The sequence below is a fragment of the Loxodonta africana genome, chromosome 22 (assembly GCF_030014295.1).
Source record: "Loxodonta africana isolate mLoxAfr1 chromosome 22, mLoxAfr1.hap2, whole genome shotgun sequence".
In the NCBI taxonomy this organism is placed as follows: Eukaryota; Metazoa; Chordata; class Mammalia; order Proboscidea; family Elephantidae; genus Loxodonta; species Loxodonta africana.
Window position 1 is genome coordinate 28,361,181 of NC_087363.1, and position 23,358 is coordinate 28,384,538.

At 42.2% G+C, this 23,358-nt stretch overlaps 1 protein-coding gene across 5 annotated transcripts in view; it reads right to left on the minus strand.

Annotated features, from left to right (window-relative positions):
- Positions 1 to 5,296: 5,296 nt before the first annotated feature.
- TCAIM (T cell activation inhibitor, mitochondrial) overlaps positions 5,297 to 23,358 on the minus strand; it is a 44,207-nt gene continuing 26,145 nt past the window's right edge. For 4 of the 5 annotated variants that reach the window (XM_023547813.2, XM_010589892.3, XM_010589894.3 and 1 more), the window contains 5 exons: positions 13,312 to 13,409; positions 12,793 to 12,884; positions 10,142 to 10,374; positions 9,183 to 9,314; positions 5,297 to 6,807 (listed from right to left, as the gene is read on the minus strand). In XM_023547813.2, the coding sequence (XP_023403581.1) occupies positions 6,567 to 6,807; positions 9,183 to 9,314; positions 10,142 to 10,374; positions 12,793 to 12,884; positions 13,312 to 13,409 (796 nt within the window). In that variant the 3' untranslated portion in view covers positions 5,297 to 6,566. Of the gene's footprint in view, positions 6,808 to 8,656; positions 8,960 to 9,182; positions 9,315 to 10,141; positions 10,375 to 12,792; positions 12,885 to 13,311; positions 13,410 to 23,358 lie in introns of all 5 variants that reach the window. The other variant, XR_010319019.1, reaches the window with a different exon arrangement.

Consider the following 23,358-nt stretch of genomic DNA (forward strand, 5'->3'; position numbering starts at 1 on the left):
CCAGGTGCGTCCTTTCACAGATGGGGAGACTGAGGCCTTGCCCGGGGCCACTCAGTGAGTGGAGCCTCCAGGATTCCATACCAGGGTTCCTTGGGGCTTGGGCTGATTCATACCCACAGGACGGGCACTGAGGTGATCCCACCAAGTTAGAGGGCCCAAGGTTGGGGTCTATGCCAGGCAGCACAGATGGGGGGTGGTCTGGGAGCCGGGCAGGAACTGTGTGCTCAGCCACTTTCAGGCCTCACTGGACGCATCTGTGGCTCCTGCAGCCTGGGTCTGGGGGCTTGCCTCCTGGAAGCTTGGGGTCCTCCTGGCTACAGGGCCTGCAGGAGGGAGGCTGCCAGGACTGCAGTCCCTGCCAGAGGAACCCAGAGCCTCGGGGCCCACCAGTCTCCACAAGACTGGTGTGAACTGGCGGCTCGCTCCAGGGAAGCAGGGACAGAGTCCTCCCGAGCATCCATGGAAGAGGCCGGGTTATTATGGGGGAAGTGGAGACAACAGAAAGGGACTGTGGCCAGGCTTGAAGTTGAAGAGAGGAGAAGCTGGCACTTGTGGGGCAGGAGATAGCTGGGGTACAGGAATGCGGCCATAGGTCCCTCCTTGCCCAGCCCCCCAGAGGCTGCATGCTTTATATCATGGGGCAGGGGGTGCCCCAGCCAGCACTGAGGGGCAGTGCCTGCATACCCAGTAGTCCTTAGTTAGTGACAGTGCTGGACAGCTGATGCCCAATACGTGCTGAGGACTGTCCTCTGCCCTGTGGCCAGGGCCCAGGGCAGGCAGGGGAGGACTGAGGCCAGGAAGAGGCCTCTGTGTGTGTATCTGGGAGGCCTGGCGAGGCCCCAGGCAAGCTAAGGGGGAAAGCCCTGAGCTGGACCCCTGGCTCTGGGCTTGCCCCTGCCACTATGGGCTGTGTGCCCTCAGACAAGTCCGTTTTCTTTCCTGAGACCCACGTCCATGTTTGCAGAATGGGAGGGGGAGTGTGGGGGACAGGAGGCAAAACCCACACTGATTGCACACTGGTGTGTGTTGGGCACTTGCCAGAAGCTCTGAACTTTCTTGTTTGATTTCACAGCAACCTGGGAGGTAAGTCCTATCCCCTGTTTACAGTCATGGACAATGAGGCTCCAAGGTCCAGAAACTTGTCCGAGGTCACAGAGTCAGAGATAGGCCAGAGCTGGCCCAGGTGCTCCCCTGGCATTCCATGCCCCTGACCTCTGAGTGGCCAAGGGGGAAAGGAGTCACAGGTTTCAGGGTCTGGAACACACTGCAACACAAGGCCTCCTGCTCCCCTGGCCCTCCGTAGCAGAATTTCCCCTCAGAATCAGGAGGGAAGCCTGTTGTGTATGGGCATGTGGGACAATTAGAGGTGTCGCTAGCTGCCTGCTGTGACCAGACTGTTGTCTCTCTCTTACTTTCAGCTTTGCTTTCACTGCTGGGAGTAGCGCTTACTTTCAGGGCCGGGTCCAGGACGTGTGGCCACCCCCAGTGTGAACAGCAGATACAGACCTGGCCATACCTGGCCCCCACCAGGTAAATGGGCAGTATTATACCTGGGCCACTTGAATGGTGGGGAAGCCAACGCTAAGAGATGTGGCCTACCCTGACTCCCATGCTCTCCTCAACAGTCTGTCTCTATAGCCAGGACAGGGTCTCAGCAGGGGGTGCTCCAGTGGTCACCCCAGTGGTGGCCAGCAGAGGCCTGAGTGCACAGAAGGGACTCGTAAAGTCTGGATCGCTAAGGGAGTTTGAGATCATCTTGTCCAGCTTTCCCATTTCACAGATGGGTACACTGAGGTGCAAAGGAGGACTAGCATGCCCTCCATCCCGTGTGTAGTTGGAAGCAGAGCCAGGCCTTCTTTGCCGTCATCCAGAGCTTCTTCCCCTTCACAATGCTTCCTGGACATCCCCAAGCACTAGAAGTCCCTCACAAGGCACAGAGCCATCACCTTTCTGGACAGAAGTGTCCTGCCTTGCCTTCAGACCAGGCCAGGGCTTGCCTAGGATTGAACCCCACCTAGCAGGCTTAAAGTTCCCATCCTGAATGTCAGAGGACTCTGGGCCAGGCACCATTTGGCTGGAGTCACGCTCCCCAGTCTGTCAGCACAAGGCAATGGGCTGAGTGGAGCGGAGCAGACCAGCTCCTAGATGTCACTGCTGGCTGGGCTGGGCCCTGCTGCCTCCACCAGGGTCCCCCAGCACAGCACGTGGCACAGATGTCCCACACTGTGTCCTGGGGAACCACCTCTCTCTGTCCCTCATGCACACTCCAAGCTGCAAACAGAGGGGAGACACCCTTCTCTGCATGGTGAGGTTGACACCCCTCTAGTCCCAGAATGGACGCTGGTAGATCAGAAAGCCTTGTGTGTCCCCTGGTCCAGCCTCCCTGGTAGGCAAGTGTTCCCTCTGCATCCTCCCTGATGGGGTTGCCTGGCCTTGCTTGGATACCCTGGTGATGGGGGACTCACCACCCCCCGAGGCAGCCCCTCCACTGTGGGACAGCTCACCAGGATGGACATGCTTTCGTGGGGTGGGGAGTGAGAAGGGAAGGCAGGAAGTCCGAGGAAGGGTTAACATGGAATCTCATCACACGTTGGGATTTTCCAGTAGCATGGGGAGCTGCAGGCCCCACTAGGAGGCTTTAGCTCATGGGGAATTAAAAGGCTTCCCTGCCTGGGGCTTTCCAGTCTTCTGGCCTTGGGAAACCAGGTCTTTCCTGCCTCCTTGCTTCTGCCCTGATTAGCTCCTCCACCTGCAAGCCCTTCCACCACTACCAGCACCGTTTTGTCTATTTGCTCACTTTTTGAGTTGTTTTAGCAAGAAGGGTAAATCTGGTCTCTGTTACTTCATTGTGGTCAGAATTACCCAAATATACCCTTCTTCAAATATCCTTCTCTTTAATTCCATTGAAAAAAGTACATGGATGCCTTAAAGTGTGGTGATTGCATCCGTCTGTCCCTGTCCTCACCTTTTGTCCTTGACTTGCCTTTCCTTAGTCCATCGCAACTCCTGCCTGCCACCTAGAAGCCCTTGCTTTGCCACTGCTGGCCTGGGTGGTTTGGCCTAGGGTGGTGGAAATGGGAGAATAAGTCTAAGGTTTTTCCAAAGAATCAAGAGGATCTGGTGACCAACCAAATAGGGGTGTGAAGACAAAAGGCGGCAAGAATGATGTCCTGATTTTGGGATAGGGTGGCAGGGGTCTCTTTGAGTTATAAAGGTAAACAAATGGGTCCAGCTGTTAGCATTGAGGCTCCTGGTAAACATGTTACCTTGTAGGCCCAGATTCACAGACTACTCAATGGCTTGTTCTATCTGTTCTTCTAGTGATATGATTACTTCTGGGACAAAAATCCTCAAATGCTATTTCTGCACATTCCTGGCCATTTCCCCTACTGGTTGGGCTTCAGGAGAGGGTCAGTGGAGCCCTAGCCTAAGGCCATAGTGCCACACTGAACATCCTGAAGGCGCAGATCAACATTGCAGTTGCTCCTGTATGCAGCATCTGGCACATAGTAGGTATTCAACAAGTACTGGGTGAATGCTCAGACTTCTGCTCATTGACTCCTGTGACAACTCAAAACACAGACCCCTTTGTTAATGATATCACTGCCAGAGAAACGAAACAAACAAAAGGCAATGGGAGGGACAGAGAATGAGGGCATTTCAGAAGTTTAGGTTTGAGCTGCTGAGGAGACATCCAGGCAGAGACACTCAGAGGTGCTGGGTCCACAGGCCTGGGGCTCGGGAGATGGCCACACTCGGAGACAGAGGTTTCAGCAGCATCTCCACCCGGGGCTGGTGGCTGATGCCATCGGTGTGGGCATGAGCAGTGGGTGAGGAGGCTGAAGACGGAACTCTCGAGTTCATCTGCACCCAAAAACTCATAGGAATAGGAGTAAGAAAGCTCCGCGGAAACCTCCCCGGAGAGTGGTGTCTGTGAACCAGGGAGCGGTGTCAGGAAGGAGGGGTGGTCAAGAGGTGCCAGTGCAGCTGAGGGTGCACCTGGGTGACCAATAAAAAGTGCCACCACAATGTGGAAAGGATGTCCTCGTACATGGCAATTGTGTGGACTTGGATGACTGTTTTGGACCAGACTCCTTTTGTCCATAGAATAAAAACTGACAAAAAGTAGTTCAAGGCAGAGCACGGGGTCAGTGGAGATTGTGGAGCCCACTGTAAGAAGGCACAGCTGTGCAGCAGGAGACTGGGCCCTGGAAACGAGGCTCCGGACAGCGCCTGTTCTCGTGCTCCCTCCCCAGTGCTCTTCTCGCCCCGTGGGGACTCAGGCCCTTTCCTCTTCCGAGAGCTTCTGCTGGCCTGGCAGATGTGTCAGGCCTGCCCCACCCTCCCCTCCCACCTCTACTCCCTTCCACCCAGAACCAACCCAGTGCTTAATTCCCAGGAGTCCTAGAGGAGTGGACCAGAAGAGAAAGGCCCCTCCCATGCTCCCAAATGATGTGGGCAGTTGTGGGTGACTGCAGGCCAGCTTTACCCTGGGGGCGGGGGGAGCACTGGGCAACAGCAATAGAGGGGGCTCTTCCCAGGTGCACTGGAGAGCAACAGGCCAGCAGGCCAGCCACCCTAGACCTCCAGCAGTGCCAACTGGGAAGAGAGGTCAGGTGTTCCTCTCCACACTGTTCTCAGCTGAGGCTTGGTAGAAAGAGTTGTAAGGGCCTAATCCTGTGCCAGTTTTCAGTGGTGGGACAAAATTTCTCCTTTTCGTTAGTTTTCTTCAGAAAAACTGGGGGAGGAAGTCAAATAGGTAAATAGGTAGCTGCTGTTGAGTCAATCCTGCCTCATAGAGACCGTCCATACAACAGGACAAAACGTTTCCTGGTCCTGTGTCATCCTCACAATTGCTGGCATGTTGGAGTCCATTGTTGTGGCTATTGTGCCAATCCATCTCACTGAGGGTCTTGCTCACCCTCACTGGCCCTCTACTTCACCAAACGTGATGTCCCCCTCAGAGACTGATCCCTCCTGCTGATGTGCCCAATGTGAGCGAGTTGAACAATGTTCTGTTGTGATTCATGAGGTTTTTATTGGCTAATTTTTGGACACAGTTTGCCAGGCCTTTCTTCCTAGTCTTAGCCTGGAAGTTATGCTGAAACCTGTCCACCATGGGTGATCCTGCTGGTATTTGAAATACTGGTGGCATAGCTTCCATACAGGCCACCACAGTACGACAAACTGACAGACAGGTGATGGGAATACGTATATATGGATCACGCATTTTTTGTAATTTCCTATTAAGTTGTAAAACTATTAATAATTGAGTAACAAAAGAAAAGTTATCTGATTGATGTAGGTATTATTTATTACATAACAATTAGTTCTGAGACAAAATCCAATTCAATACAAATTACTGAAGATTCCATAATAGTTGATTTAAGAAATGACACAATCCAAACTTAAGTTTACAATAAAATTTCTTAGATAACCTTAAAGAAAATTTTCACTCCCATTATTTGGCTCTGGAAAATCTTTATAGGTCACACAAACATTTGTTACACTAGAAAAATAATTTAGGTGTTGTTAGGCACATGTTAAATGGGATAATATGTACAAACTATAATTGCAAATCAACTTGTCTTTTGAACACATATTTGAATTTGAACTATTTAAATAACTAATATTTTCGATAAATTTAAAACATACTTCAAAAACAATTTTACTGTATTCTTTACTCTCTAATGCACTGAGGAGAACACTGGTAGGCACGGGAAGATAGGGCTTCAGAGGAATGACAGAAATCCTGTCACCATTTTAACTTGACCCTCCGTCTGGAACCCTGGGAACAGGCAAGGATTTTCCTGGGTAGTGTTTGCCCATGAAAACAAAGGAGTCACTTCATTAAATGACTCAAAAATATTCACTGTCTTATAAAATTTTCATGGGTACGAGAAATTATGAGTTTAACCCTTAATTCTGTGTCAGTGAAGCTGTCTTAATAAACTGGTATCAGACTGCTTGTGACAACATCAATACTATTTATTCATTTTCTTTTTTTCCCTTCTGTTCTGTTTCTTAGGCAGAAGTCGCTAGCTATCAGGCCTCTGTTTTGGACATCAACTGACTATTACTGGCTGCAAAGCACTCGGGTGTGTGTATATGAGTTGTAGCTAAAAAGCTGCATGTGTACTTGTCTGTTACACGTGGAAAGGAGTTCCATTACTTCAGAGCTACACTGACTGTAAGACCTGTTAATACTCACAGACACTTGGCCAGCCCCAAACCAACACTCGCTCATATAAAAATATACTGTATATCTTTTACCCTTGTAGAACTCTTCATTTACATATCATTAAAAATATGTTCTTTCTAACATCTTTTTACCTAGGCTTGCCAGTCAGATAAGAAATATAAGATCAGGAGACAAAACCCTTTTAAAAACAAGTTTCCTAGTAGAAATTAATTTCTTTAAAAATGTCAACTTTTAAAACAGCAAATTAGAAATGCTGTTCTTATAATATGTATAATAATACTGTCATATCAAATGGTGGATTTAAATAAGTTTTAACTTAAAAACCTGTTGCTTATCTCTTTAAAAAATAATACTTATTTCTGTGTTACTTTGTAGCTTCTCCATTCTTCCAGTTCCAAGGAATACAAAGGTCGCCATCTTGCAGAACAGAGTAAAAATGTGAAACACAGAGGTGCATCCCGTGGAGGTAAGGCAATGACTGTTCCAGCAGTCTCTTACAACAATCCACCATCTGTCGACTGGAAACGCTGGGCTCCTTATATAACTTCTCCAGAGAAAATTTCCTTGTTGAAGCCTGTATCAATTCATTTTCAATAACCTGTAGCCTGTTTTATTAAAAACAATATTGCCGTAAGTGATAATAAAAGAACGCAAAATTAAGAAAAGGAAAAAGAAGCCACGGAAAACCCTATGCAACACAGTTCTTCTCTGATACACTTGGGTTGCCAGGAATCGGAATCGACTCGATGGCAACGGGTTTGGTTTTGGAGGCATCAACACAATTCTAAGGGGGCAGATGGGAATGCTTCAAAGTAGTAGACCAGGTGCACTTTAAAGCAGGTTCTGGTGTCCTGGGTGCACTACGTAGACCTGCAATCCAGGCTGCAGGAGATACCATGGCTATCAGAGGGAGCTCTGCAGTTTTCAAGCTAGTTCTGTGTGATTACACAGTATCTTTAGCTTACCTAGCTTGTACATATTTGTATCCTGAGACTAACCTGCAGTATAAAATTTAAAGCACATTCCCTATTTTAATAATTAAAATTCTTATCCTACTAATGCATGTACATTTAGGAGTTCAACAAGTCTATAAAATGAAAAGAATTAGCAACAGTTCCCTACCTACAGTCTTATTCCTCTGTTATCCATTTTCTTAAAAAAGAGTTTTGAACTTTTTATTATGGAAAATTTCCAATACATACAAAATGGAGACTGGCATACTGAATACCCATGGGCCCACTGACAAGCTTCATCAGTTGTCAACTCACAGCCTGCTTGGTTTTTATAACTCTAATTTGACCAAAAGATGACTGAATTCCTATTTTGAAGAAAATCCATTACATTAATATATCTATTTTAGACTGTATCTCTAAAATATAAGGATTCTTGGTTCCTCAAAAATACCCTAAAGCTATAAAGAGCAGCAGCTATGGTGGAGCAAACGAGATCAGCCCTGATGATGGAAGGTGAGCTAGAACTGCTCCCAAGGCTTCAAGCAGACTTAATTTAGAATAGCAGCATCCTAAGCACAAATGCTTAACAACTAACCAAGACGTAGGATATTTGTGCAATAGGATTTGACCAATCAAGCTGTCAACAATTCTACAAGCAAAACAAAGAGATGCCGCTCCCTCACTTACTTTATACATAAGACAGTCTCATTACTTGTTAAGGGGATGGCCTCCATGGTTCTCTTTAGTTGCCACTCTTCTCTATTTTATATCCCTGCTTTTTAAAAATTTGTGGACACCGGGGGCAATAAGGTAGGAAAAATAAGTAATCAGATGGCTTCCACCAGCATACTGCTGAACAAGTCACCACAGAGTCTCTAAATACAGAGACCACATCCTTGTTCACTTTGTCCCTCCTCCTGGAAACGCCCCTCCCTTGATATCTGTGAGTCATTCTCTTCAGCTCCTTCCCGCTCCTCCGCCACAGCCTTCCCTTCAATGTCCTTGTCCCCAGAGCAACTCTACTCGGTGGGCTCAGCTACCACTCACATACTTAGAGCACTCAAGTCTCCTACTAGAAACAAATTCCAGGAGAGCAGGGGCTGGTCTTCTTTATCTTTCTATCAAGGACACCTACCACAGCTTTTGGCACACAATGGTCACAGTACATGACGGCTAAATGAATGGATGAATGAATGGTTACAAAGCCTCCTTAGGCAACATGTTAGAAAAACAACCCACTACTGAATGTAGTATCTTCCCTTCTTCATTGTAGATACATAAAACAGAGAACCGAGCAGTACCCTGAGAAGAAACAGGAAACTGTTTGCTACAACATCATCCTTTCAAAGATGAAAACAACATACAGGACTGCTTTTAAGTGAAAACAGTATTTTTACTTTAAAATTTCTTCTCAATTTAATTAAAATTGAGAAGAAGCTTTTTTGGTATCAGTTGTTTTCAAATTTTTAAGCAATAAAGACTCCCATCGATCAAGTCGTACCTGATTTTTTTTTTCCTTGTGGCCACTCTTCTCCATCTGGAGAATTTCTTTCAGACATTCTTATTTTTCACTCTGCTCCTGAGTTGATTTTTTTTTTTTTTTTGGCTTTAACAAAGAGAAATTTATTTTCCCACAGTCTAGTAGGTTACAAGTCCAAATTCAGGGCATTGGCTCCAGGGGAAGGCTTTCTCTCTGTCGACACTGGAGGAAGGCGTTTGTCTTCAATCTTCCCCTGGTCAAGAAGCTTCTCAGGCACAGGGACCCCGGGTCCAAAGCTGACTTGGATTTTTTTATTAAGAAGCCCTTCTCAAATTGAGGCACATGGTGGTAAAGTGATTAAGGTTATTATACTTACAAAACAGCCTTATAAAATCCCTTGCAGAACAAACTGGGAAATAAATATGGAATATCCACAAATAAATCAATTTTCTAAGCTTAATACACTATTAACGTCCTATATCAGTTCTGAATACCTGATTTTTTAAAGTTAGACTGAATAGTGTGAGAGAGGGCTAACAGTACTTACTCTTCCTTTCTTTTCATGTTCTCTCTTGCCTGCTGGGCTTTGGTGAGAATAAACCACTGGAGGCTTGCTGGGTCACAGAGGATTGGGATGTTAAAATGCCCAAGTTCATGCAAGCTTGGAGCATATCTATCCCTGTGGGTAAGCATACATTAAAGGAAAATTATTGACCTATTCCACCCCTTTCCCCAAGAAAATGTTTTATTAGTCTTTGAAATAAGAATTAAGAAAATCTACCTTAGGAGTTTACTAAAACTGACTTATATCTTTGGTGGCCCCAAAAAGACACATTTGGTCGTAATGACCATGTTACTTGCTAGCCCTGTGACCTTCCCCACCTGTAAGATGGGGGTAGTACCTACTTCATGTTGAGGTGGTGAGACCTAAAGAGGATTCGCATTTATGTACTAGATGTACTAAATGTATATGACGTACACAGTACTAAAAATATTAACTTTTAAGCACCAACTCCATCAAACCAAACCCATTGCTTTCGAGTCGATTCTGACTCATAGTGACCCTACAGGACAGAGTAAAACTGCCCCATAGAGTTTCCAAGGAGTGCCTGGGGGATCCGAACTGCCGACCTTTTGTTTAGCAGCCATAGGTCTTAACCACTACGCCACCACTGTTTCCACATTTAAGCACAGTGGCTGGAAAATAGCATATCCACACACAAAAAAAATGTTGGCCATTGATTTAAGAATAGTTTAATGCTATAAAATTCTCTGCCCAGGAAGTGGGAATATAATCACAGAATGTTCTAGAGATTCAATCCCTTGATGCTCTCATGCTGGCTTTTCTAATGTGGAAATGAGGACTGTTAACTGAAGCAGTAATATTCTTTTTCTTAATTTCTAAGAATCACACACTGGAATTAAAAAAAAAAAAATTAATATATTTAGACACACAACCCAGATAAGTGAAGAAGTGAAAGTAATCCTGCTGTTTTAGGTTTTTACCTGTTAAGGATCATTTGTAAACCACGCAGGCTTCGGGGGTGGAAAGGTATCCTATTTTTCAATAGTCTGTTATAGAACACGTCAAGAAGAGAGTAATATTCTTCAAGTGTCAATACTGGCTGTAATTCTTCAATATAAACAACTTGTATGCCGCCTAGAAGATAGCTTATTTGGTCTTCTAAAAGCAGCAGCCTCCTCTGAAGGTCAAAATAAGTTGGCAATCTTTCAAAAAGCTACAATATTAAAAAAAAAAAATACATATATATATATATACATATACTTTTATGTTACTATGATCACTCAATTTTAGGATTCTAATAAATAGTATTGAGCAATTTTAACAAGGAAATTCTTTTCCTAGGAGGAAAGTTCAAGTAAGAGATAAGAAAAAGACAATGTGATGCTGAAAATATCAATATCCAAATAAAACACCAAAATCTTTGGGATTTCTGGAAAGGAACTGAAGAGCTTGCAGAAAAAAAATCTGTTCCAAATAAAAGTAAGTCCTAAGTACTAAATTTAAATACTCAGGTAAGAATCTTAAATAAGTTTTGAATGATTAAATGGTATAATAAAGAAAGGTTTTAGCAATAAATTATATGTATTTCAACTCCAAGTTTATTTCTTCAGAATTTACAAAACTCAATTATATGCAATAAACATTACTGAGCAGACATCATGTGCTTATGCAATGAACTGGGTACTTGGAGTATGCAGATTTTAAGAGTTTGTTCCTGTTTTCCAGGGGCTCACAGTCCAGGATATAAAGAGGAGGTCCAGGCAAAAGCTTCAGTGACCAAAAGGTAACTGAATTTAGCGTGGGAAGGCCTGAGGGCAGAGGAAAGCGCATGTGCAAACACAGAAGCATGAAAAGGAAGAGCATGCTCAAAACAAGGAGTGTGGAGTGGCTGGAGTGTGCCATGTCTGGGAGCCACGGGAAACAAGGAGTGTGGAGTGGCTGGAGTTTGCCATGTCTGGGAGCCGCAGGAAACAAGGAGTGTGGAGTGGCTGGAGTGTGCCATGTCTGGGAGCCGCGGAAAAGGATGAGACCAAAGAGGGAGGGAGGGGCTCCCTCAGGCACCGACCTCGTGTGCTGTACTGGGGACTCAGATGTTATACTGAAAGCTTTAAGAGGAGTTAAAATGCATCAAAAACTGCTAGGAAAAGAGCAGGAGCAATAAAAACATTTTATGAATTACTGTAATTCTAACACTTTGTGCAAAATAATTTTATCCCCTACTTTTTCAATTTTTCTGCTAATGAGTTATTCATGTAAATGCAGTAACGACATTGAAAGAACTTTTATTTTAAATAAAGAGGCAGAAAACACGACCCACAGTGAAGAGAATCAGTGGAAACCAACCCAGAACTGACAGATATTAGAAGATGTGGCCACAAAAACAATGATAATTTCATTTCATATGCTCAAAAAGTTAAATAGAAACATGGATGACATAAAAAAAGATCCAAATTATCCAAAGTTTCTGTTCGGTGTGATGAAGAAGTTTTGGAAGTAGTGGTGGTGACAGCTGCACAAACCTGTTACTGTAACTGCTGCCACTGAATTGTACGCTCAGGAACGGTCAGGGCAGCACATTTTACCACAGTGACACTTCGAAACAACAGACCCAAACTGGAATTCTAGAAATTAAAATTACAATGTCTGAGACGAAAAAAGTACACTGAAGGAAGGGATTAACAGACTCGTCATCAGAGAAATGCAAATTAAACACACACTGAAATAGTACTACACATCTATTAGAACGGCACAAAAAGATGACCGTAACAAGTGCTGACAGTTTTTTAAAAAGTTAAACATACACGTACCACACAATCCAGACGTTCTACTCTTAAAGAAAATACATATTCCTACAAACACGTGTACACAAATGTTCGTATCACCTCTATGTGTAATCACCCAAAATGGAAAGAACACAACCTCCCTCAACAGGTGAATGGATGGAACTCGACAATGTTTACCATACAATGGACACTACATGACAATAAGAAGGAATGAATTCTCCAAACAAGCAACAACATGGATAAACGTCAAAGTAATTGTGCTGAGTGAAAGAAGCCAAACAAAGGAGTACATACTTTGATTCCATTTACATAAAACTCTAAAAAATACGAACTAATTTTTTTTTTAATTTATAGTGACAGAAAACAGATCCGTGGTTGCCTGGGAAGCAGACAGTGGGGCAGGAAGGTAGGGGGAGGGCTTACAAAGGGCCATAAGGGTCCTTTTGAGGGTGATGGATACGTTTGCTAACTTGATTGTGGTTTCACAGGTGTATACAGATGTCAAAACTTACCAAATCATACACATGAAATACGTGCAGTTGGTTGCATGCCAATTGTATCTCAATAAATTTGTTAAACCAAACCAAACCAAACCAAACCAAACAACAGAATGCAGGCTTTCAGGTTGTGTTTCAGAAAAGACTGTAACACTTCCAAGTAAAAAATGACTCAAAAATCAGTCTTGCCTTTAAGTAATTAACTTTATGATATTAAAACATCTGATTTGAAAACAGCTGAAGCTATGATTACAAATTATTTGTTAGTTCATGACATAACACCATTGTTTTAAACAAAAGTATGAAGACAATAAATCAAAGACATTTTCTTGCCTTTCAGCATTTCCTTACTTTTGTCCAGTGGTGGTGGACATCCATTGTTCCCAGCATCACATGGCCCAAGGCACTCATTCCTGAACGGTCTGTAAATATTAGTGTACATCCTGAGGATGACAGAACACAAAGCCTTCAGTTACAGTCTAGAGATGCTTTCCTCTTTTTACAGTTATGCAAAAAATCACTTAAATTTAGTGCATAAATTCAGGATTAAATTCAGTACAGGCTTAAAGATGAGTTTTATGTCACTGTTTAATTCAAGAAGGTCTGGTGGCTCGGTGGTTAAGAGCTCGACTGCTAACCAAAAGGTCGGCAGTTTGAATCCACCAGCTGCTCCTTGGAAACGCTACGGGTCTACTCTGTCCTATAGGGTCACTACGAGTTGTAATTGACTCGACAGCAATGGGTTTGTTTTTTGTTTGTTTCATTTAAAGATTTAAAAAATTCAGTTGTGATAAGGTCATATCTGAACAGACTTTGAGCACTCAGTTTTCCTACAACTTGCAGATGATATTTGAGAAGAATATTGTTTACCTTTTGCAGTTTTAAGTGTTTCCAAGTTCTGCTGTGCTAATCGGCCTAAACTATGCAGCTGGCTACAGCGATGGGCGATCCCCCAGCTCCTCTGCCACCTAGGCCAAGAGAGCACACAGGCCGTTAGCAGCCAGCCTCCCTGAAGGAGGAAGCAAGCATTCACCACAAACGCTTGATTCCTGCGAAAGTCAACGATTTCCTTTCTGAAGTAGGCACACAGCACGTTTCAAATTGCCTTATGCTTTCCAAACTAGCTGATTTTTCAAGAAGGAACCACATGAAAACTGAATTGTTTACCAGAGTATACCAAAAATATTCCTACTATGTTTAGGTATGCAGAAACTTTAAACAAGCAACTACAGTACACTGTTTCCACTTTAAAATAAAAGGGTAAAATGGGAAAAGCTGGAAAAAAAAAATCTTTTTCTCATTCACATTGTAAAATCACAAAGATTTTGTTTTATATTTAAGTCCCAATTAGGAATTCTGGTTAGGGTTATCATATTCTTTTTATCTTATTCTAGAGAAAGTGATTTTTATGACATGGAATCTTCTCATTTTATAAACTAATATTAAATCTTAGCAACAAAATGCTACCTGATGTTCATGTGATGTCACTGAGCACTGCTGTGGAACGTCTTAAGAGGCTCAGAAAACCCATCTTGGAATTCTACTTCTGCAACTTACTAGCTCAGGGACCTTCAATAAGCTGGTTTAGGCTTCCTATGGTTTTACTTTCATACATGTAAAATCGGGACATTTCCTACTTCAGGTGCATAAATCACATGAGAAAATACATATAAAGGAGTCAGGCACTCAAAACAGGCACTCAAAAAGCTTTAGGTTCCTCAAAAAACTAAAAAATAGAACTACCGTATGACCCAGCAATTCCATTCCTAGGTATACACCCAAAAGACTTGAAAGCAGAGACTCAAACAGAGGCTTGTACACCAATGTTGACTGCAGCCCTGTCCACAACAGTCAAAACGTAGAAACAATCTAAACGCCCATCAACAGATGAATGGATAAACAACATACATAGAATGGATTACTACTCAGCCAGTAGGATAAACAAAGTCTTGATACATGCTACAGTATGGATGGAGCTTGGAGACATTATGCTGAGTAAAATATGCCAATCACAAAAGGACAAACAAGTATTGTATGACCTCACCTTTATAAAACGACAAGAAAAGGCAAGTGTACAGAGACCAAAGTTTATCAGTGAATGCCAGGGACGAGAGAGAGGTGGAAAATAGGAGTTAACAGTGATGGAAAAATCGTACTGATTAAGGGTAGGGTTGCACAGCCAATTATTGTAATCGCTGTCAACAAGTTGTACACCTGTAAAAAGTTGAATTGGCAAAAGTTGTGTGACAGATATTTACAATGACTACAAAAAAAAAAAAGAAGAGTAGCTGCTGAGGCTGCTTATGTACAACCAAACACCTCATGGGACTTGGTTCCTTGGTTTGGAGGTTTAGGGTCATGGTTTCATGGGACATTGCTGTTATTGGCCTAATAACATGTTTCTGTTCTAGCTCTAGTTCATTGTGTAATGCCTGGAGTCTTCAAAGCTTACAAGCCGCCATCCAAGACAAAACAATTGGTCTTTGTTCACCTGGAGGAACAGAGGAAGAAAGAGAGTCAGGAATAGGAGGAGGATATGGAATGTGTGCGTAACTGCCTCCATGAACAACTGCCCCCTTTGCCATGAGACCAGAAGAACTGGATGGTGCCCAGTTACCACTACTGAATATTTTGACCAAAGATACCATAGAAGAACTCTGATCAAAAGGGGGGAAAATGTAGAACAGAATTTCAAACTCTCACAGACTTCAGACTTTCTGGCACCATGGAGGGTAAATGAACCCCTGAAACTATTGCCCTGAGATAATCTTTAAACCTTAAGCCAAAAATAACCCCTGAAGTCACCTTAAAACCAAACAATAGGTTAGCTAAAAGGCCTGCCTTGAGCATTATGCTCTTTTAAGAACTATCTACACGGGATCAAATAGACAACAGTAACTCAATAGATTAGACAGGAGCCTTAGGGGACAGTGGGTTTATGTTAATGAGGGAGAAACAACTCAGAAAAAAGGCAGTGAGAATAGGTGCACAACTCAAAGAATGCAATCAATGTCACTAAATTGAACATGTAGAAACTGCTGAATTGGTGTATGTTTTGCTGTATATATTCCCAACAACAACAAAACAAATAAAATTAGAAAAGAAAAAAAAAAAAAAAAAAACTTTAGGTTTCTACTTTATCCTAACACTGATTCTTATATCATTTCTGATAAAATGAAAAAAAAAAAAATTTAATTTTCCCTTTAACGTGCAATTCAAAAACTAAGATATTTCAAAGAATTAGCATTAATTTTGATTATTTATAATTTAAAATATTTAAGTGATAAAGCTACTAAGTAGTGTTCTACTAGTGAATGGTCTTTCATATAGGCTGTTTAGTAGTTAAAATGGTATTATTTGTCCCAATGTTTTCATTTGTTGGCAATTTGGCTAATTTTCCAGTAAACGGAGAAGTCCTCATGCCTGTGTTCTCAGACTTTTTGTTCCCAGAATCCCCTTTATACTCTTAAAAATGGAGAATTCCAAAGACGTTTAGTTTATGTGGGTTACATTTATGGATACCTACCGTATTATAATGAGGAGCCCTAATGACGTAGTGGTTAAAAGCTCGGCTGCTAACCAAGAGGTTGGCAGTTCAAACCCACCAGCCACTCCTTGGAAACTTATGGGGTAGTTATATTCTGTCCTATAGTGTTGCTATGAGCTGGAACTGACTTGACAGCACTTAACAACAACATTATAACGGAAACTGAGAAATTTCTTCACAATATTGTAAAATAATGCTTATTTCCTTTCACATTTAAGAAATCCTTTTATTTCCCTAATCCCAATTAGTTTTGACAGATATTTAAAAACTTATACTAGAAAAAGTTATTTTCACATGCATTAATTTGTTTTATAAATGAAAAAAAAAAAACAAACACCTTGCTATTTGGTTTTTTTTTAATTAACTTTTATTAAGCTTCAAGTGAACGTTTACAAATCCAATCAGTCTGTCACATATAAGTTTACATACATCTTACTCCATACTCCCACTTGCTCTCCCCCTATTGAGTCAGCCCTTTCAGTCTCTCCTTTCTTGACAATTTTGCCAGCTTCCCTCTCTCTCTATCCTCCCATCCCCCCTCCAGACAAGAGTTGCCAACCCACTCTCAAGTGACCACCTGATATAATTAGCTCACTCTTCATCAGCATCTCTCTCCCACCCGCTGACCAGTCCCTTTCATGTCTGATGAGTTGTCTTCAGGAATGGTTCCTGTCCTGGGCCAACAGAAGGTCTGGGGAGCATGGCCGCCGGGATTCCTCTAGTCTCAGTCAGACCATTAAGTATGGTCTTTTTATGAGAATTTGGGGTCTGCATCCCAGTGATCTCCTGTTCCCTCAGGAGTTCTCTGTTGTGCTCCCTGTCAGGGCAGTCATCGATTGTGGCCGGGCACCAACTAGTTCTTCTGGTCTCAGGATGATGTAGGTCTCTGGTTCATGTGGCCCCTTCTGTCTCTTGGGCTCTTAGTTGTTGTGTGACCTTGGCGTTCTTCATTTTCCTTTGCTCCAGGTGGGTTGAGACCAATTGATGCATCTTAGATGGCTGCTTGTTAGCATTTAAGACCCCAGATGCCACATTTCAAAGTGGGATGCAGAATGTTTTCATACTAGAATTATTTTGCCAATTGACTTAGGAGTCCCCTCAAACCATGTTCCCCAGACCCCCGCCCCTGCTCCGGTGACCTTTGAAGCATTCATTTTATCCCGGAAACTTCTTTGCTTTTGGTCCAGTCCAATTGAGCTGACCTTCCATGTATTGAGTGTTGTCTTTCCCTTCACCCAAAGCAGTTCTTATCTACTGATTAATCAATAAAAAACCCTCTCCCTCCCTCCCCCCTTCCTAACCACAAAAGTATGTGTTCTTCTCAGTTTTTACTATTTCTCAAGATCTTATAATAGTGGTCTTGTACAATATTTGTCTTTTTGCCTTTGACTAATTTTGCTCAGCATAATGCCTTCCAGGTTCCTCCATGTTATGAAATGTTCCACAGATTCGTCACTGTTCTTTATCGATGCGTAGTATTCCATTGTGTGAATATACCACAATTTATTTACCCATTCATCCGTTGATGGACACCTTGGTTGCTTCCAGCTTTTTGCTATTGTAAACAGAGCTGCAATACACATGGGTGTGCATATATCTGTTTGTGTGAAGGCTCTTGTATCTCTAGGGTATATTCCGAGGAGTGGGATTTCTGGGTTGTATGGTAGTTCTAACTGTTTAAGATAACGCCAGATAGATTTCCAAAGTGGTTGTACCATTTTACATTCCCACCAGCAGTGTATAAGAGTTCCAATCTCTCTGCAGCCTCTCCAACATTTATTATTTTGTGTTTTTTGGATTAATGCCAGCCTTGTTGGTGTGAGATGGAATCTCATCGTAGTTTTAATTTGCATTTCTCTAATGGCTAATGATCGAGAGCATTTTCTCATGTATCTGTTGGCTGCCTGAATATCTTTAGTGAAATGTGTGTTCATATCCTTTGCCTACTTCTTGATTGGGTTGTTTGCCATTTTGTGGTTGAGTTTTGACAGAATCATGTAGATTTTAGAGATCAGGCGCTGGTCAGAGATGTCATAGTTGAAAATTCTTTCCCAGTCTGTAGGTGGTCTTTTTACTCTTTTGGTGAAGTTTTTAGATGAGCATAGGTGTTTGATTTTTAGGAGCTCCCAGTTATCAGGTTTCTCTTCATCATTTTTGGTAATGTTTTGTATTCTGTTTATGCCTTGTATTAGGGCTCCTAGGGTTGTCCCAATTTTTTCTTCCATGATCTTTATCGTTTTAGTCTTTATGTTTAGGTCTTTGATCCACTTGGAGTTAGTTTTTGTGCATGGTGTGAGGTACGGGTCCTGTTTCATTTTTTTGCAAATGGATATCCAGTTATGCCAGCACCATTTGTTAAAAAGACTATCTTTTCCCCAGTTAATTGACACTGGTCCTTTGTCAAATATCAGCTGCTCATACGTGGATGGATCTATGTCTGGGTTCTCAATTCTGTTCCATTGGTCTATGTGTCTGTTGTTGTACCAATACCAGGCTGTTTTGACTACTGTGGCTGTATAATAGGTTCTGAAGTCAGGTAAGGTGAGGCCTCCCACTTTCTTCTTCTTTTTCAGTAGTGCTTTGCTTATCCGGGGCTTCTTTCCCTTCCATATGAAATTGGTGATTTGTTTCTCTATCCCCTTAAAATATGACATTGGAATTTGGATCGGCAGTGCGTTAAATGTATAGATGGCTTTTGGTAGAATAGACATTTTTACTATGTTAAGTCTTCCTATCCATGAGCAAGGTATGTTTTTCCACTTAAGTATGTCCTTTTGAATTTCTTGTAGTAGAGCTTTGTAGTTTTCTTTGTATAGGTCTTTTACATCCTTGGTAAGATTTATTCCTAAGTATCTTATCTTCTTGGGGGCTACTGTGAATGGTATTGATTTGGTTATTTCCTCTTCGGTGTTCTTTTTGTTGATGTAGAGGAATCCAAGTGATTTTTGTAAGTTTATTTTATAACCTGGGACTCTGCCAAACTCTTCTATTAGTTTCAGTAGTTTTCTGGAGGATTCCTTAGGGTTTTCTGTGTATAAGATCATGTCATCTGCAAATAGTGATAACTTTACTTCTTCCTTGCCAATCTGGATACCCTTTACTTCTTTGTCTAGCCTAATTGCCCTGGCTAGGACTTCAAGTACGATGTTGAATAAGAGCGGTGATAAAGGGCATCCTTGTCTGGTTCCCGTTCTCAAGGGAAATGCTTTCAGGTTCTCTCCATTTAGAGTGATATTGGCTGTTGGCTTTGCATAGATGCCCTTTATTATGTTGAGGAATTTTCCTTCAATTCCTATTTTGGTAAGAGTTTTTATCATAAATGGGTGTTGGACTTTGTCAAATGCCTTTTCTGTATCAATTGATAAGATCATGTGGTTTTTGTCTTTTGTTTTATTTATGTGATGGATTACATTAATGGTTTTTCTGATATTAAACCAGCCTTGCATACCTGCTATAAATCCCACTTGATCATGGTGAATTATTTTTTTGATGTGTTGTTGGATTCTATTGGCTAGAATTTTGTTGAGGATTTTTTGCATCTATGTTCATGAGGGATATAGGTCTATAATCTTCTTTTTTTGTAATGTCTTTACCTGGTTTTGGTATCAGGGAGATGGCGGCTTCACAGAATGAGTTGGGTAGTATTCCGTCATTTTCTATGCTTTGAAATACCTTCAGTAGTAGTGGTGTTAACTTTTCTCTGAAGGTTTGGTAGAACTCTGCAGTGAAGCCGTCCGGGCCAGGGCTTTTTTTTGTTGGAAGTTTTTTGATTACCGTTTCAATCTCTTTTTTTGTTATGGGTCTATTTAGTTGTTCTACTTCTGAATGTGTTAGTTTAGGTAGGTAGTGTTTTTCCAAGAATTCATCCATTTCTTCTAGGTTTTCAAATTTGTTAGAGTACAATTTTTCATAGTAATCTGAAATGATTCTTTTAATTTCATTTGGTTCTGTTGTGATGTGGTCCTTCTCGTTTCTTATTCGGGTTATTTGTTTCCTTTCCTGTATTTCTTTAGTCAGTCTAGCCAATGGTTTATCAATTTTGTTAATTTTTTCAAAGAACCAGCTTTTGGCTTTGTTAATTCTTTCAATTGTTTTTCTGTTCTCTAATTCATTTAGTTCAGCTCTAATTTTTATGATTTGTTTTCTTCTGGTGCCTGATGGTTTCTTTTGTTGCTCAGTTTCTATTTGTTCAAGTTGTAGGGACAGTTCTCTGCTTTTGGCTCTTTCTTCTTTTTGTATGTGTGCGTTTATCGATATAAATTGGCCTCTGAGCACTGCTTTTGCTGTGTCCCAGAGGTTTTGATAGGAAGTATTTTCATTCTCGTTGCATTCTATGAATTTCCTTATTCCCTCCTTGATGTCTTCTATAACCCAGTCTTTTTTTAGGAGGGTATTGTTCATTTTCCAAGTATTTGATTTCTTTTCCCTAGTTTTTCTGTTATTGATTTCTAGTTTTATTGCCTTGTGGTCTGAGAAGATGCTTTGTAATATTTCGATGTTTTGGACTCTGCAAAGGTTTGTTTTATAACCTAATATGTGGTCTATTCTAGAGAATGTTCCATGTGCGCTAGAAAAAAAAGTATACTTTGTAGCAGTTGGGTGGAGAGTTCTGTATAGGTCAATGAGGTCAAGTTGGTTGATTGTTGTAAGTAGGTCTTCCGTGTCTCTATTGAGCTTCTTACTGGATGTCCTGTCCTTCTCCGAAAGTGGCGTGTTGAAGTCTCCTACTATAATTGTGGAGGTGTCTATCTCACTTTTCAATTCTGTTAAAATTTGATTTATGTATCTTGCAGCCCTGTCACTGGGTGCATAAATATTTAATATGGTTATGTCTTCCTGATCAATTGTCCCTTTCATCATTATATAGTGTCCTTCTTTATCCTTTGTGGTGGATTTAAGTCTAAGGTCTATTTTGTCAGAAATTAATATTGCTACTCCTCTTCTTTTTTGCTTATTGTTCGCTTGATATATTTTTTTCCATCCTTTGAGTTTTAGTTTGTTTGTGTCTCTAAGTCTAAGGTGTGTCTCTTGTAGGCAGCATATAGATGGATCATGTTTCTTTATCCAGTCCGTGACTCTCTGTCTCTTTATTGGTGCATTTAGTCCACTTATATTCAGCGTAATTATAGATAAATAAGTTTTTAGTGCTGTCATTTTGATGCCTTTTCGTGTGTGTTGTTGGCAATTTCGTTTTTCCACATACTTTTTTGTGCTAAGACGTTTTTCTTAGTGAATTGTGAGATCCTCATTTTCATAGTGTTTGACTTTATGTTAGTTGAGTCGTTACGTTTTTCTTGGCTTTTATCTTGAGTTATGGAGTTGTTATACCTTTTTGTGGTTACCTTATTATTTACCCCCATTTTTCTAAGTAAAAACCTAACTTGTATCGTTCTATATCGCCTTGTATCACTCTCCATCTGGCAGTTCAATGCCTCCTGTATTTAGTCCCTCTTTTTGATTATTGTGATCTTTTACCTATTGACTTCCATGATTCCCTGTTATGTGTATTTTTATTATTATTATTTTTAATTAATCTGAATTTGTTTGTTTTTGTGATTTCCCTATTTGAGTTGATATCAGGACGTTCTGTTTTGTGACCTTGTATTGTGCTGGTATCTGATATTATTGGTTTTCTGACCAAACAATATCCTTTAGTATTTCTTGTAGCTTTGGTTTGGTTTTTGCAAATTCTCTAAGCTTGTTTTTATCTGTAAATATCTTAATTTCGCCTTCATATTTCAGAGAGAGTTTTGCTGGATATATGATCCTTGGCTGGCAGTTTTTCTCCTTCAGTGCTCTGTATATGTCGTCCCATTCCCTTCTTGCCTGCATGGTTTCTGCTGAGTAGTCTGAACTTATTCTTATTGATTCTCCCTTGAAGGAAACCTTTCTTTTCTCCCTGGCTGCTTTTAAAATTTTCTCTTTGGTTTTGGCGAGTTTGATGATAATATGTCTTGGTGTTTTTCTTTTTGGATCAATCTTAAATGGGGTTCGATGAGCATCTTGGATAGATATCCTTTCGTCTTTCATGATGTCAGGGAAGTTTTGTGTCAGGAGTTCAACTATTTTCTCTGAGTCCCCCCTCCCTGTTCTGGGACTCCAATCACCCGCAAGCTATCCTTCTTGATACAGTCCCACATGATTCTTAGGGTTTCTTCATTTTTTTAAATTCTTTTATCTGATTTTTTTTCAGCTATGTTGGTGTTGATTCCCTGGTCCTCCAGATGTCCCAGTCTGCATTCTAATTGCTCGAGTCTGTTCCTCTGACTTCCTATTGCGTTGTCTAATTCTGTAATTTTATTGTTAATCTTTTGGATTTCTACATGCTGTCTCTCTATGGATTCTTGCAACTTATTAATTTTTCCACTATGTTCTTGAATAATCTTTTTGAGTTCTTTAACAGTTTTATCAGTGTGTTCCTTGGCTTTTTCTGCAGTTTGCCTTATTTCGTTTGTGATGTCTTGAAGCATTCTGTAAATTAGTTTTTTATATTCTGTATCTGATAATTCCAGGATTGTATCTTCATTTGGGAAAGATTTTGATTCTTTTGTTTGGGGGGTTGTAGAAGCTGTCATGGTCTGCTTCTTTATGTGGTTTGATATGGACTGCTGTCTCCGAGCCATCACTGGGAAACTAGTTTTTCCAGAAAATCCGCTAAAAAAAAATGCAGTCAGATCCCTATCAGAGTTCTCCCTCTGGCTCAGGCTATTCGGATGTTGATGAAGCCGCCTGCGGAGGGTGGGGGAGGGATCAGAGAGATAGGAGAGTAGCACCTCAGAATATAGCCAGAGTTGCTTGTCTTGCTTGGAATGACTATTATATCTGAGATTTCCGCGGGGCGCGTCGCCTATGTGTGCTGGCTGTGTGGAGATTGCCCCCGGGGGGTCTGGCCCGCTGGAGTCACAGTCAGATCCTCCGCTGCCAGCCCCACGCCCAACGTGAAGATTGCCCTACTGGGACGGTGCACTCCCGACTCCAAAATCAGTCGCTGCCTCCCGGGGACTCCCCGTCCCGCCAGCCGCATCGCTGCGCCGCCTCCGCGAACTGGCTGGGCCCCCCCGGGGTCAGCTCAGGCGAGGGGAGCAGCTCCCCGCGCCTGCGCCGCGACCGCGTGTCCCGACTGGGACGCCGCTCTCCCCGCTCCAAGACCAGTTGCTGCCCCCCGGGGACCGCCCCCACTGGCCGCGTCGCCACGCCACCCACGTGAACCGGCTGGGCCCCCTCCTGGGGTTAGTTCAGGGGGGTGGAGCAGCTACCCGCGGTTATGCTGTGCCCGCGCCCCGCGAAAATCCCGGCGAGACGGCTCCCCGGCTGGGACGCTGCTCTCCCCGCTCCAAGACCAGTCACTGCCTCCCAGGGACTTCTCCCAC